The 16,630-nt window shown below is 30.4% G+C and overlaps 1 protein-coding gene across 2 annotated transcripts; it reads left to right on the forward strand.

Annotated features, from left to right (window-relative positions):
* Positions 1 to 9,049: 9,049 nt before the first annotated feature.
* Positions 9,050 to 16,343, forward strand: LOC145630517 (hyoscyamine 6-dioxygenase-like). Of its 2 annotated transcripts, none has more exons than XM_081682777.1 (5): positions 9,050 to 9,474; positions 14,332 to 14,432; positions 14,830 to 15,083; positions 15,329 to 15,650; positions 16,034 to 16,343. In XM_081682777.1, exons 2-5 carry the CDS (start codon positions 14,400 to 14,402, stop codon positions 16,211 to 16,213), a joined length of 789 nt encoding a protein of 262 aa, XP_081538903.1. In that variant the 5' UTR covers positions 9,050 to 9,474; positions 14,332 to 14,399; the 3' UTR covers positions 16,214 to 16,343. The 2 variants fall into 2 exon arrangements, with proteins under 2 accessions (XP_081538903.1, XP_081538902.1); XM_081682776.1 differs by lacking the exon at positions 9,050 to 9,474 and adding an exon at positions 11,607 to 11,739.
* Positions 16,344 to 16,630: the final 287 nt, after the last annotated feature.

Here is a 16,630-nt window from a genome sequence, read left to right on the forward strand (position 1 = left end):
CTAAAAAATTATTGATGTTCAAAACGTGGTGTACTTCAGTACTTGTTGTGTTCATGCTGTGCTTATATATTGGCATGTAGATGCAGGGGTGATAGTTGTATTGGAATACATGGAATGAAATGAAATAATACCTCTGTTTCACATTTTTTGCAACTTTGAAGGGTGTGCGGACTCCTAGTCAAAATTTGTTTGTGAGTGTAAGAGAGTAAATAGAAATGCATGTGATGAGGAGAGAGATGGAGAGAAATGATAACCTAAAAAGGAAAGAAAGCATTAGTTGCAAATAATGTATATCATCCATTTTTGGCAAAAATTGCAAAACATATGAAAATAAATAGGAAAATTTGTCAAGAATAAGCCAATCTTTGCATGGTTAGCTCAAAATAAGTCGACTTTTCAATTAACTCAAAATAAGTTGAGGTTTAAAGGTATTTTCTTTTAATTACTAAACAAGTTAATTTTTTAATTAAAACTATTTATTAATTAATTATAATTACATTAAATAAAAAAATTAAAAATCCCAGCCACCCCCCTCCCCAACTCGCAGACGGGGTGTGCCTGCTCCCCCCTGTCGTCGGCGGCGACAGTCCCACTCATTCCTTTCCCTTTTCTTGCTTCCCCCACCCTTACCTCGACAATAGGACCTCCCCTCTGTCCCCCTATCGACGGAAACAACCTTCCTCCCTTGTCCATCAATCCTATGTCGACCCCCTCCATCCCCAGCCAATTACCGCCGCCCCCAAACCTTAAAACAATCCCAAAACCAACCCAGTTGACCTCGTTGAAGCTGTCGGAAACGCTGAGAATTGGAACGGAGAATAAGCCAGCGGAAGAAATTTACATAAATCGAATTTCAGTGAGACTCTATGAACGACTTCATCACCAAACTTTATGTGGTGATTTCCCGGCGAACTAGAGAGTGAAAGAGGTGAGAAAGAGGGGTGGATGTCGGGGTTTGGGGAAACGGGAAAGGGGAAAAGGACAGATGGGGGCGTCGTGGGTGAGGGAAAGTGAGTCGCCGAGCAGGGGTGATCTCCAAGCTTGGCCGCTCCAGCAAGCGTCGGTGGCTGGGGAGCTGGTGGGGAGGGTGGCTTGGCTGGGATTTCTTTTTTAGGTTTTTTTTAAAATTTGATATTCTTGTTAATTGAAAAAAAAATATTCAATAATTAATCAAAAATAAATCTTAATTAATTTTTTTAAAAAATAGAGTCAACTACATAATGACATGTGCCATAATTTACCAAAACAACCGGTTACCCCACAATTCAACATGTCATGACTCGTTTTGAGAATATAATAGGGAAAGGTCAACTTATTTTTAATTAATAAAAAAGTTGACTTATTTTGAGCTAACTGGACAAAGGTCGGCTTATTTTTGACAAATGTTCCTAATAAATATAACTATTACTCTATTAGACTTTAGAACTATTCATCAAGGTTGTGGGTAAAGTAGGACTCCAAGGTGATGAATTTGAGGTGATTTTGCGAACATTTATTAAATTTTGACTACTGTATTTGTGTTCAGGGTTGGATTTTTGTTTTTTGGAAATAATTTTTATTTTATTTGATTTAAGGTGTAGATTCCTATCCTTTTGCAATAACACACAAGTAGATAATATAATGAGTTTAGGGGATTTTTTTTTTTTTTTTTATTTATTTTTTAAAGAAGACTTAAAAAAAGAAAATAAAAAGAAAATACACACAAAAAAGTGTTTTTTCCCTTTCTTTCTTGCTTTGAGTTTAGGGGATTCTAGCATTACTATTCAACCAATTATAAAAATGTGAATCAAGGAAAAATACTATTGGAGAAAACGAACTTTTTGAATTGTAAGAAAATTGTTGAAGATGAAAACAGGAGTGGAAATGAATCAATAGTGGGAGTTTGGGAGGATAGGCAAGGGATGTTGGGAGAAGGAAGGGGAAAAAAAATAACATTCCTTCCTTTTAAAGGAAGACATTTTCCGCGTAAGTATAGCCCACTACCAGGTAGGGACAAAAAAAGTCCATACCTATGTTGAATTTTTTTTTTTCTCTAAGGGTTGGAAAAACGTCATTTGTTATTTTAATACTATTATTTTAAGTTTGAGCTTGTTATAATAAATTTAATACTATTATATGTTTCTTTAATATTGTTTTCGAGGTGTCATTTTGCTCTTTTAAGTAATACTTCTATATTAAAAGATTAAGTGTTTGTATCAGAAATAAAGTGTTATATTTGTATCATTTTATCGCATAAGTGAAATCTGTTATTAAGGAAGACAATATTGTTATTGTAAATTAGGAATTGTAAAGCTGGGAGAATTGGTATCAGAGCCATACAGTTAAAAGTTAACTAAGTTGTTAATTATTAAGTAAAATTGGAGAATACTAGGTCTTATATTGAGTGTAAGAAACCTGATTTTAAGCATTATTATAATATTTCTGATAATACTGGCAATTTTGGTCCAGTCTTTAATTATATAGTAGGTCAAATTGGCGAATTAAGATCAGAGGTTGATGACATACATGCTCGTTTTATTGTTATTGTTTTATTAATATTGAAAGCAAAATATCAATAACCGCAATCGATATTAATAAAAAAAAAAGTAAGTGACCTAAAAGAACAAGTTAAACAAGTACAACTTGTCTTAACAAACGAAGTAAGACATCAATCTATTAAAGAAGTATCACCTAATAAAGAAAAAATTATCTCGTATAAATATAAATATCCTTTTCAAAATTTAGATAAAAATAAAAAGTTTACTGTATCACTTTCTAAAAAACCTACTAGTAACCAAGAAAAGAATAAAGAAACTAAAGTTTAGACAATAAAGAAGAGGACCCTGATAAGCTAAACAGAATTATGAACTTAATTTCTGAAAAAGGAATTGATTCTGAGATAGAGGAAAATAATTATGTTTCTTTAGAAGAAGATTTATATCTACAAATGGGATTGATAAAATTAGAGGGGTTACATTTTCTACCTATAGAAGTTGTCAAACAAAAGATTGAAAACAAACTAGGTAAAAGGGTTATGGATAATAATGACGTTGGAGAAGAAATTCTTAATGAAAATATTAATGTAAACAATGTTATCCAAAGACCTAGGTATCAAGGAGAAGGAAGTTGCACCCGACCAAGATACATACCAGAGAAGACTACCCGATTTAGTGTTAAGGTTATGCCTAATCATATATTTAAACAAGAAGAAGTGACTCTTGAACGTATAAATTAAACCGATTATAATCTTAAATTAGATGGTGTAAGAGATAGACAAGATGTTTAAGATCATTGGAAAAAGAATAAGAGTAATGTACTTAATTTAAACATTGAATGGACTTGTGAAAATTTCTTAAATTACATCAAATATAGTTTCTATGGCTGTGTAGAAGATTAGCATGATGGGATAGATGAACAAGTCAAAACCGCATTAAGAGCTAGTGAAGCACCTACTAGAATGTTTAGACAATTATGTCAATACATTGAGTTAGAATTCATTGGTTCTAGAGTTGATCCTAATGAAAAACGAATGGAGTATCAAAGAAAGTTAAGTAATTTGTCCGTATGTAATATGAAATATGTTGATAATTACATTATGGAATTTGAAACATATTATTATAAAATTGGTGAAAATGAAACAAATCTTGGAATGTTCTATGACAAATTACCCAGTCCTCTTAATGAAGAAATTAGTGAAAAATATCAAGAATGGAGAGATAAAGTTTTAGCTAGGGATGCCCTAGGTAATAGAATTGCTTTCCTTAGAAAGTGGATTGAAAAGAAGTGTAGAGAGGTTGCAGGAACTCAACATGAAGAGACAATTTCTCACTTGTTGGGATTTCCCAAATAACTATGGATGTGAAAGAAAAAACTATAATAAAAATAAATTTGAGCGATCAAGAGGAGAAACCTATAAGAAGAAGTATTATAAACATAAATATAGAAAGCCAAGTAGGTTTTTAAGAAAGGCAACATATTGTCCTGAGAAAAAGAAAACATGCAAGTGTTGGTCTTGTGGAGAACTAGGACATTATCCTAATGAATGTAAGAAAGCTAATCATAAACTAATGGAAGCCTTAGGAAGTTGGGATTACATAGAAATACCAGAAGACGAGGCTTTAGAATTGACTTTAAATAACAATAAAGGAATAGTAGAGATCATAGAAGAGGAAAATGAGTATAATGAAGAACCTGAAGTTAATGATGAGTTTGAAGATGAAAATTATGAAGAAATAAATAACATGATGGAAGGAGAAGAATTAGAAAATTCAGAATCAGATGACAATAAGGAAGATAAAAGCAAAATGAAAATAGGTCAACTAAAAAGAGCTGAGTATTCATTTGAAGATAATGACCTAGATCAAGTAAACAAAGAAAGCTGGAATTTTCTCCAAATTACTAAAGATAAAATATTTAAAACTTCTTTCTTTATAACTAGAACTAAATATGTATGTGAAGAAATGGAAGGAAGTATAGTAATCGAAGATTGTGAACAAAAGGCAGCCGAAATTATTATCATAAACTGGAAAAGTATTAAGAACCTTAAAGAAAAAGGAAATTATAGTTATATTTGTATTGGAGCAGTGCATGTATACATAACTCCTTTACAAAACTTAGGTAAAAATGTTAAATGTTTAAGTTTTGTTTGTGATGTTAGACATAAAAAGTTTTATGAGCAAATTATTAGTGGTATAACTTGTAGCTTATTAAGTCAAGGAACTGTAAGCTATATATGCGAACCTAGGTACTATGTGAGTTTAGAAGATTCATATGCTCTAAAGTTTGTAGCAATCAAATTATTAACTGATGGAGTAAACATGAATAAAGGAACTCGACCTATACAGTTAAGATGGAAGGTAGTCTATAAGTTGGTTAACACTATAGATTCATATTTCAAGAAACAAATAGTAGATGCTTAGAATTATGAGCAAGGAGGAGGTTCTAAAAACAAAATTAGTCCTGTAAAGGTAAATCCTAATGAAATAGAAATTGAAAGAACATGAGAAGAATTCTTCATGAATCATGCACTAAAAAATAGGTCAAGTAAGATGTTAATTGATGAATCAGGATTACTTTAAATCCTAAAATGCAAAGAAGTATGAGTCTTAGAACACAAAGTCTAAGTAGAGAAAATTCAACTATAATAAGGATGAAAAAACAAGTCGATGAAAAACCCGAAAAAGATGAAAAATAAACCAGCATGGCATAGTATAGACATGGGTTCAAGTTCTGATTTAGAAATGCATGAAGACCAAATATTTGTATTATTGATAAAAGAAAGGTAATCAGATATAAAACCAAAACTGTGAGTGAACCAATATATGAAGATGAAGTTAATATGCAAATGGAAGCTTGTAATGAAATATCCCGTACTAATTCTAATAGTATTTATATTCCAATTGATATATGCATTGAAGATTATAATAAATATAAATTATGTGCATACATTGATAGTGGTTGTTCTACATGTTTTGGAAAAAGTTAAGTGTTTTCAGTGGAAAAAGGCTAAAAGTCATATGCAAGTTAGAATTGCTAATAACAGTGTCATAATGAATACGGAAATAATTGAAGAATTACCAAAAGAAATTGGAGGAGTTCAATGTGTTATTCCTATTTTATGGGCAACTGATTAACCTAGTCATGATATGATAATAGGAAATAATTTTCAAAGATTATACCCTCCATGCACTCAGACCATTGATCAAATAATCTTTACTATTAATGGTCATTCTGTTCTTATACAGAAAATAACGAAGGCTTATACTCATTAGACAATGGAATTTACGCGCAACCATCGTGGTGATAAGGTTACACCTACACAACTAGAGGTTGCACTTAGAAATTTATGAGTGTGATTCATCATTAATAGATCAAATAAATAAGCAGCAAGAAAAATTATATTCAACAAATCCATTAGAACACTGGGAAAAGGATAAGGCATTTGCTAAGATAAATCTAACAAATCCTAATAAGATTATTAGAGTAAGATAAACAACCCCGTTCTTGGAAATTTATGGGCCCTAGGCATAATGTAAGAAAAAGGCTCCTTACGTAACAAGTTTTTTTTACACGCAATAGCTTTAAATATAAGACAATGAAAATAGATTATATTATTTGAATAGTAAGCCTTCATACACAATAGTGGAGTAATAACTTTGCATAATATTTCGGTAATTAAATACATATGAAACAGTGTAATTGATAAGATTAATATTTTGGAGCAAATACTCATAGAATTCGGACGATTAAAAGAAGTGAAGATGTTATTGCATTGTTATCTCCACCTAATTGACATCTAAGTAATTTAATGTTAATTTATAACTAAATGAAGTAATTATCTTTTTAAAACTTAGTTTTTTTTTTTTAACGAGTAAAAACTACAACGTAAAATTCTACCGCTATGCAAACTGAATTTTTATTTTTTAAAAAATTTTAGGCCCCTTTCTGGCGTGGGCCCTAGGAGGTCACACTCGAGGCCAACCACTCCAGGCCGGCCCTGAAGATAAATGGTTTATACCTACCAGGATATACAAGAATTTGATGAACAAATAAAAGAATTGCTGAATAAAAAGTTAATTAAGAATAACAAGAGTCCTCACACTATTCCTGCATTTATGGTAAGGCATTTATGGTAAGGAATCATGCAGAAGAAAAAGAGATAAAGCTAGAATGGTCATTAACTATAAACAGCTAAATGACAATACTGTTTTTTTATGGCTATTACATTCCTAATAAAATTGTGTTATTTAATAGAATACAAGGAGGCACATGGTTTTCTAAGATGGATTACTACTGGCAAATTAAAATGGAAGAGGAGAGCGTTCCATTAACTCCATTTAGTGCCCCTCAAGGGAATTATGAATGGTTAGTAATGCCTTTAGGATTAAAAAAATGCCCCACAAATATTTCAGAGAAGATTGGATAATAATTTTAGAGAACGAACTTAATCATTGTTGTTTGGTTTATATAGATGATATTCTAATACATTCAAAAGATTTAGAACAACATAAGAATGATTTTAAAGGTGTAACTCAAAACTGTGCTGAGCATGGTATAATTCTTGGAAAAGATAAATGTGTTTATGTTAAACAAGAAATTGAGTTTCTAGGATTAGAAATTAAAGCTGGACAAATAATACTGCAAAAGCATATCTTGAAAAAGATTGAAAAATTCCAGAAAAGATTGAAGGTAGGAAACAACTAGAAATATTTCTAGGATGTTTAACCTATGCTTCTGATTTCATAGAAAATCTTGCTCTATTAAGAAAACCCTTACAACAAAAACTCAAGAAAGAAATAACTTGGATCTGGAAGGAAAGTGATTCCAAAATTTTTCAAGATTTAAAAGCTATGTGTAAAGATCTTCCGGTACTAACACTACCTACTAGTGAAGATGATTTAATCCTTGAAATAGATGCTAGTAATGAGCACTGGAGTGTTGTGTTAAAAAACAAATAAAGAGAAAGACTTTGCAGATATAGCAGTGGAAGTTTTAATAAAGCTGAGTTAAAATATCCCACTATGCAAAAGGAAATCCTTGCAGTGATTAGAGGGATCGAGAAGTTCTTAATCTTCTTAGCCCCTAAACAGTTCTTAATAAGAACAGATTGCAAAGGCATACTTGGTTTTGTTAAAAAGAAGTTGTCTAATATGCAAGCGCATGCTTTGGCGATTATGGCTTAACCAATTCAATGTTACTGTTGAACATATACAGGGATCGAAGAATTCATTGGTAGATAGTCTGACTAGAGAATCAGCCAATGGTGAAGAAGCACAGGACATCAAAAACACCTTCTGCCTATCAACTAGAAAAGATGGAGGCAGAGAGATAAACTCTTATTGAAGAAACAGATAAAGCAATGGAGCGGGTTTCACCCTCCACTTGGGTCGTGATGGAGGCCATGATTGTTTCATCAAAAAAGAGATCTTGAGATGGTTTGGTTAAGATTTGTCATATAGCAGTCCAAAGGTTCCTAATGTACGAAGTAATGGTCATCATCTTGCGAATCATTCCAGATATTAAGAATATAATACTAAATAAAATAAAGGATAACGATTTTAGATTATGGTACGATTTAGTTGTATCAAGGTCATACAAGTTGTATGATGTCTATGATATATGGGAAAGTAGAATAATGTTCAACACCAATTCCAGAGTGGGTACTGTGTCAATTCATCCACATTCTCTGGAATGGAGGGCACCATATGTGACAGAGCACTACAAAGCTTGGGATTATGAAATGGTTCATAGCATTGTGCCATTTCCTGATAATAATACTACTTTCGTTGTGAGGCTCACTAAATTTTAGAGGTATATATTTAGGAGAATTTATGATGCAATAAGATACAAAGGAAGAGTTGAACAAGTCCAAGTGCAAACATTGAAATGCTTGAAGGAAAAGTTAGCTCTCCACATTTCTTGACCATGTTTGAAGATATTCATCGCAAAGTCAAAGATCCAATCTGTATCTAGCAGAGACAAGTAAAAGATCTTACGGAGGCAAGAGCTTATGGAATTTTTCTATATTGTTCGGTATCTTAACCAGTTCATAGCGATAAAGGAAGAACCACCAATCATAATACATGTGAGAAATACCACAATAGTAGCACCCAAATGGTTAAGAAATTAGTTAGAAGGAGTATTACATGGCGAATCAGTGTATGAGTATCTTGAACAAGTTGAAGTTGGGAGATATTTATCCTTAGAAGGAAAAGAGCACATATTGGATATCTTTGTCACATGGGATGAATCCTATACTGCCAAATGTGTGATAGATCTCGGTATAGAAGAAGACAACCAAATGTATGTCCATTATGAAGATAGTAAGGACAGTAAAAGTGGTTTACAAGATATGATGGAGTCCTGAGCCCACACCAGCAATAATGTATTCTACTTTTACTGTTGTAGCCCGTTTTATTTATTTTAAAGAATCTTTGGAAAAGCAGTGAACGATATTCACTTACTTACTCATGGTTTTCTGTAAACCATAGAAAGTTTCGGTGATCTTTGTGAGCCTTCCCCTATATAAAGGGCATTAAATAAAGAAGTAAAGGCAGACTTGAAGGGAGTTGGCTAGAGCATTTTTGAAAACAAGAAAATCCTCACCTTAATAGATAGATTGGTTCTCTATCTCTCTTAATAGAGAAAAACTCTATTTCTTGTCATGTCTATTTAGATTTTCTGTTTTTTTTTTTTTTTTTTTTTTTTTTTTTCTTTCCTGTAAGGAATGAGTGTTGTAATCTTTCAAATAAAAAATATTCCTTTCAAAAGGGAACATTATCCTCTCAAAACTTATGTCACAGATGAGTTATTTTTATGTTTAAAAATACCATCACAAAATACAATAGAGATTGTGTGAGTAGAAACTATGATTTAAGGTAGGAAACAAATAAGATCTATGTTATGCCTGATCTAAGGAAGACGGGGTTTGGGTTAGCTACCTTGGTAAAGCCGAAAGCTTAGAACGCTGGAGGTTCCATTGTCGACTAAGTTCAGGTATTGGTCAAAACTCTCTAACTAAAACATTTTATATTGCAAAGCATGATGGGCTATTAAATTATAAACACTAATTGTTTAAGATATAAGTAGTAAAGTAGTGATAACTAAGCTAGTACCAATAAAAGTCATATAAAGGATCTTCAAATCGAATTATAGTAATAATCAGTGCATTATTAAAAACTGTTATTTTAAATAAAAGTGTTGTTATTAATTTATCAAGTACTGTTATTGATTCATTAAAAATTGTTATTTACCCTAAATAAAATATATTTTAAAAAAATAAAGCTGACGTCACTTGGTATTGGGCGAGATGACCTATACCGGGTAGCGGTCTATCATTCCGCGACATTTTCCATTATGATAAAACTACTTTTCCTTTGAGAAAATTGTATTTCTTCCGTTACAAACTAAAAATGGGAATCAGAAATTTCTTTTGAAAATATTCTAAACTAGAAAACAGAATAATGTTACAAAGTATCAACCAAAACAAAAGGATTCTTGAGTTCTTTTTGAATAATAATTACTTCCTCCGTTCCTAAAGTATTGTCCCTTTAACCACTATCACCAGTGGGCATAACAATGTTCATGAGGAAAATTATAGGTTATAAAATTTGCTTTTTTACTATAGCAATGGGCAAAAGTGAAAATGCCCATGGGAATTATTTAAATTTCTCAAGTTTTGGGCGAAATTCCAAAGCTATAGTAAGTGTCGTGAGCCTCATGTAGTCAATGCAACTTGTCTACTTTTTGGTCAGCACACTTCCCAAACAATGCATTTTGGGAAGGCTGAATAACAAAAGCATCCCAAACGCATCGTTTAGTTGGAAGCTCGGCAAAACATCAACTATTTTAATGTTATTTATTTTAATTGGGTAATGTTATATGTAGCCTAAGGGCTATATATAAGCATTAAATATACTTTTGGAAATTGTACAAAATTAGGAATTTATGACAAAAACACGCGTAAATCAGTGTTATTAGTGTTTATATTTTGATAATTTCTTAACTTTTTACGATTTTCAAGTGTAAATTTAATGCTTATATGTAGCCCTAAGGGTTATGTATAACATTTTCCTTATTTTAATTACTTTTTAAAATATTGAACTTATTTTAATTTCAATGGCTTGTTAAATTATGAATGTACATCACAAAATATACTTAATTAAAATAATTACTTTGTCGTTAAATAACTAGATTAAAATTTAATATTGTACTCGTAAATTTATTCATTAAAAAATTTAGTTAAAGATTATAAATTATAATCGGATTATAACACAATTCAACATTACAAAAATATTAATCCCTAACTTTTAAACAATATGAGAAAACAATTATGAATAGTGTGAGGACAATTATATCCTTAAAATGTTTGTTTACCTATATGCTCGTACTGATATTGTGTTAATTGCCTCTAAGCTTAACTATGTGTGATTTAATGATTCAACTCCTATGAACATATATAGAATTTGGACGATTATATCCTTTATTTAGTTACGTATTCGCTCTCATTAATGTTAATTGTTTTTTTAACCCTTAAGAATAGTGTGTAAATATTTTCTTGAGAATAATGAGCGCATATTTTTTTTAACTCTTAAGAATAGTGTGCGATTATTTTCTTTTTTTAAACTAATTGAAAAGATGTGAAGATATCATAAATCATTGTTCACGTCAAGCTTGAAGCGGCGGAGTGTGAGCTATGCCGCCAAATATATATGCAAAAGAATTATGGTTTTGATTATAAAGTTATGTTACTTTCTCTGACGCTGGAGTTTACAAATATTTAAATGTTATTGTAGATGCTGCATATTTTTCTTACAAAAAAAATATAAAACAAAAATTTCTAACTTCATACGGGTCATAGTCTGGACCCAAGCCCCATATACTAGTGTTTGAAAATCAAATCAATCAAGATATTTCTTTATAAAAGTATATGGAAATAATCAATCAAGATACACTAAAATTACCTATATAAATAAATCATTTAGGATAGCAAAACATATTTGATTTACAAATATCTTGAAAAATCTATAGAGACAATGATTTCTTATCAATAAGTTACACCTATAATTGTACTATAAAGAGGGGGGCAAAATGGCTAATTTATTTCCCCATCATAAATTGCAGCTATTCTAATTTCTTAATATTCTTCAAAAAAAAAAAAAAAAAAATAAAAAAAAATGGCGAACCTCCTCTCGAGTAGCATTATTATAGCAAATAGAGAAATACCTCAAAAGTATGTGGTTCCACCTAAAGACAAAGCGGGTTAGTTTTCTTATAAATTAAACCTTCATCTAATTTACACTCATTTATCTTTATATAATTATGTTCTATGTCAAAGAAAAAAAACTTCAACAGAAAAAAAATATTATATGTATTATATTTCGCTTTGTACACAATATTCTAATGGCTGGCCAACTTAATATGCATGCATGTTACTTAAATTAAGTGGGGCCAATTGATGTGCTTGTTTACTTGTTAGCAAATACTTCTATGGTTTGTTTTAAGTTGATACATTTTGACTTTTAACATTATTCCCAGCTATATATTATTTTATAACTATATAAAATATAGTCATGTGAGATCTTGCTTGAATCATTTCAATGAAAATTTTATTAACATCTACCTTTTTGTAATTTTAAAATATTAATAATTAGAGATCATTAATTGTTAAAATTATGTGTTGGTAATTGTGATAAAAAAAATATATCAACTAAAGATAAATAGGAGAGGCTTTATGGACATCCTTGGTTATTTTGAGTTATCTTCTCTCTCATTTGAATTATAATGAATTAACGATCAATTAGAGTGTATCATTTCATTATAAATTTTGAGAACCGGAGTGTAAATAGTTCCTTATTACAAAGCGATTCAAGAATTAAGATGTGTGATTTATTAACTTATTTTGAAATATTTTTTTATCAAATGAGAAAGTTAAATTCAGATTAAAATAATCTTAAATAAGTTCATACATGTTCAGACAAAATGAAGTTATGTTTCATATTATTAAAATAATGAGTTGAATACAACACACTCCTAATACATACACTGTAGTATTATATATACTCCATTCGTCTTTTAAATGCAATGATGTATCCACAAGTATTTATTGGAAGGTGAGTTGAATGAAGTAAAACATTGCTTAAGTGAGGTTTGTTGAGGAATTAAAAGATAAAGGATAGAAATAGTAGGGTATTGGTTTGTTAAGAAAAATAAGGAATGTAAGAGAAGAGCGAAAAATGAATGATAATAATAATGTATTTATATATATTCAAAAGAAAAATATTGACCATGTGAGTACTTAGAGATTAAAAAAAAAGAAAAAGAAATGTAAATGATATACATAACCCTTACTCCCTTAGGACTTCATATAAAAAGCTAAAAAGGAAAAAAAAAACAGATAAAAATATAACATCAATTATACTTGATTTAGCGTGATTTGTAGTGTATTTATAAATTATTAGCAAATTAAAAAAGGAACAATGGAAAATTGCACATAAAACGATATAGTATATATGAACTTATTTTTTCTAATCTAATCTAGTTTGAACTTTTTAATATAAAATAAGTAATAAAATCCTTATATAAGATCAGACTACGTTTTTCCGCCAAAAAAATAAGGCTATGTTTAGTTCACCTAATTTTTGCTTATCTAATCAAATCTGAACTTATTTAATCTAATCTGATATGACCTTAATTATTCTAATCTGATCTGATATGAACTTATATTTCTAATTTAATATGATCTGAATTTATTTTTTCTTATCTAATAAGATTGTGTATGGTATAGTATATAATATGATATGGTGTACTCTGTATTATATATATATCACATATCATATCATATATAATATGATATGGCCATATCATATCTAATTAAAAAAACTTGATACACCATATCATATCAAATAATACACCATATCATATCAAGTAATTGATAGTTTCACAATATTAAGTTTTTTTTTTTTTTATATATATTTTTTTTATAATTTTTACTAATAAATAATTGAAAAAATTGTCAATAATAATATGACCTATCATCGGTCTTCTATAAATAAAACGACCTTTTGATTATCCTGGAATAAAATGACCTTTGACATAGATCTGCTCAAAATATAACAGAACCTGTTGGTAACCTATTTAATAGGTTAATGGTGCCATGTGTCATAAGGTGATTGGTTAGTTTTTAAAAAACTATTTTATCAAAAGTAATTGATTTTTTTATTTATAAAAAACAAAAACCAAAAGCCTCTACCCCATCACTGTCCATCCACCACAACCCCACAAGCCCGACCCCACCACTGCCCAACCACCACTAGTCCTCACCCCCACCCTCCACCACCATTGCTACCAACCCTATCATCCCGACTAAAATCCACCCCCGATTAAAATCAGATCCCAACCCCCACCCTCCACTTTCCCATATACTTTCATTACTTCATATTCTCCACCTTAATTCCTGTGATTTTCCTTCAAAAGTTACAAACAAAAGGGGACGGAGGGAGTATATATCTAAGGCCAAACTAGTGCATATATATATATATATGTCAAATTCAACCGTGTCAATTATTTTGAAATGATGGGAGTATGTATCAATGTGTTTTATTATATTTGTATTAATGTGTGTATATTGCAATTATATAATTTATATATTGTTTTATTTTGTAATTAAAGATATTTAGCAATAAAAAGTCTCGCAAAAATCATAAACTATGGCTTTAATTCTCATTGAAACTTATTTTTTCTTATTCGATATGAAATAAGTAATAAGACACTTGGATGAACTAACCATAGCCTTACTAAAATACAGTGACATGCTTAAACTTACAGTTCAAAATTCTTCTATACAATTTTTAGGTCATGCATGCAAAATAGTAATTCCAATAATTGATCTTCATGACGAAAAGAATTCAATTCAACACATTATGAAGGCTAGCCAAGATTTGGGATTATTTCAGGTTTGTACTTCATGTATTCAGTACTCTATAGCAATTATATAGCTATACAATATTTACTTTTGTGCTGCTACGATTACTAGTTGAAATTCATGGTGCTACGTGTACCTTTGTTAAAGATTTTGTGTGGTTGAGGTTACTTTTGTCTAATCATAGTAATAATAATAATTAAACTGAGAAAGATTTGACTTTTCTGGTGGAATCTCTGACCTCTAGCCTCATTTATGTCATTGTATGCACCCAAAGTCATAGTGGTTGTAAGGTATCTTATGCATAAGTCATATTGTTTTATGCACCTCGTCAATAGGTGGTTTTGATTGTGACCAATTTTATCAATTTTTTTATTAATAATTTGATCATAAATATAGGTTATGTATTTATTTTTCTTCTCTTAAAATAGGTGATAAACCATGGAATTTCAAGAGAGTTAATGAATGATGCAATGAAAGTGTTCAAGGAAGTATTTGAGTTGCCTCCACAGGAAAGATCGAAAATAAACATGAAAGAAGATTTGATAAACATTTACAGAATTTACTCAAATAGCTACAATTATGACACTGAGGAGTTTCATTTTTGGAGGGATGTTTTAAGGCGCAATTGTAACCCTTTGGAAGAAAGCATCAGGTTTCGGCCTCAAAATCTTGAAAGTTGTAGGTAATCAATCATATTATCACTCATTTAACGCTAAATTTAACATACATTGATATGTTTGCGTGTTTCTACACCCATCGTTTAACGTATCTGCCCAAATTAAAATAGATGTGCATTTTTGAAAAGTACAAGTACATAAACCTCAATACTTAAATCTAACAACAGAATATGGAATAGTCATTTTTTATACCAAGTACGCACACTTTAACTAGTCTTGTTTTACATTGTACTCATGCTGAAATTTCCAGGGAGATAGTTAAAACATACGTTTTTGCCTTGAAGTGCTTGGGAAGGAAGATCTTAGAGAAAATATCAAAAGGGCTTGGGTTAGAAAAAAGTTATTTTGCAAATGAGATAACTGAAGACAACATCTTAACTATAAATCACTACCCAAAATGCCCTGATCCAAGTTTGATCATAGGACTACCCAAGCGCAAAGATCAAACCCTTATAAATATAGTTCAAGCACCCGCCAATGTTCCAGGTCAACAACTTCTGAAGGATGAGCAATGGTTTGATTTTGAGACGGCTCCTAATGCATTTCTAGTCTTTGTGGGAAAACAATTTGAGGTAATCAATACTGTTCCAAATAACCTAGTTAATTATTATTGTTCTACACTTCTAATAGTGCGATATATATCATAGGCTAAGCTTGAGACAAAGAAAAAAAAGGTGATACTAGAAAGACTCAAAAGCTATAAAATAAATTCAATTTCCACCCATAATAGCCAAACAATATTTAATATTGCAACATTTAGAAGATAATCAAAAGAAATGAAAGGCCAAGGTCCCAGCCTAGCCACCCCCGCCCCTAGACCCGCCACTATATATCTACATACATATGTTTTTTCTTATATTTGTATCATATTTCTCGTACAAAATACTTTGTAAAAATTTGTGATATATGAGTACATTACATTGGAGACTGTTAATTAAAGTTCAACTTGAGACAGGTTATTAGCAATGGGAAAATGAAAGGGGTGGTGCATCGAATAGTGACAAACTCAAACTACGCACGAACAACTGCAGTGTTCTTTGTTAGCCCACTTTATAAGGCATTTCAAAATAAGGAACATTTTGACTTCCACAATGGCCATAATGATGAGGATATAGATGTTATATTCAAAACTTAATATTATAATCAATAATCATCAATGCCAAAGTTATACCCCTTTGTCACAAAACGTAATTTGTACCTACTTTGGTATTTTTATTGCACAGAATAAGTTCAAGTAGAATTTTATAGACATAGAAGGAGTATATAATTTCTAGGTTCTTAATTATGAAGTAATTTGCATTACATATTTTGCGGTTGTTAGTTATTGTGATACATTATAGATTAATGAAATGCTATAATGATTATGATAGTAAGTATTATTACGTGAAAATTGTATCTTTTTTTTAACTTTTAAGTCAAATTCACTTATGTTAATTATTCAGGTATAAATAGATATTTTATTGTAAGTAGTTAACTATATATATTGCCTTTATTCCTAAAATAATTTAATAGACTAGAAATATTTGTGAGAATTTTAATTCATATATACCAA

This window comes from Chenopodium album, chromosome 5, assembly GCF_948465745.1.
Source record: "Chenopodium album chromosome 5, dcCheAlbu1.1, whole genome shotgun sequence".
NCBI lineage: Eukaryota > Viridiplantae > Streptophyta > Magnoliopsida > Caryophyllales > Amaranthaceae > Chenopodium > Chenopodium album.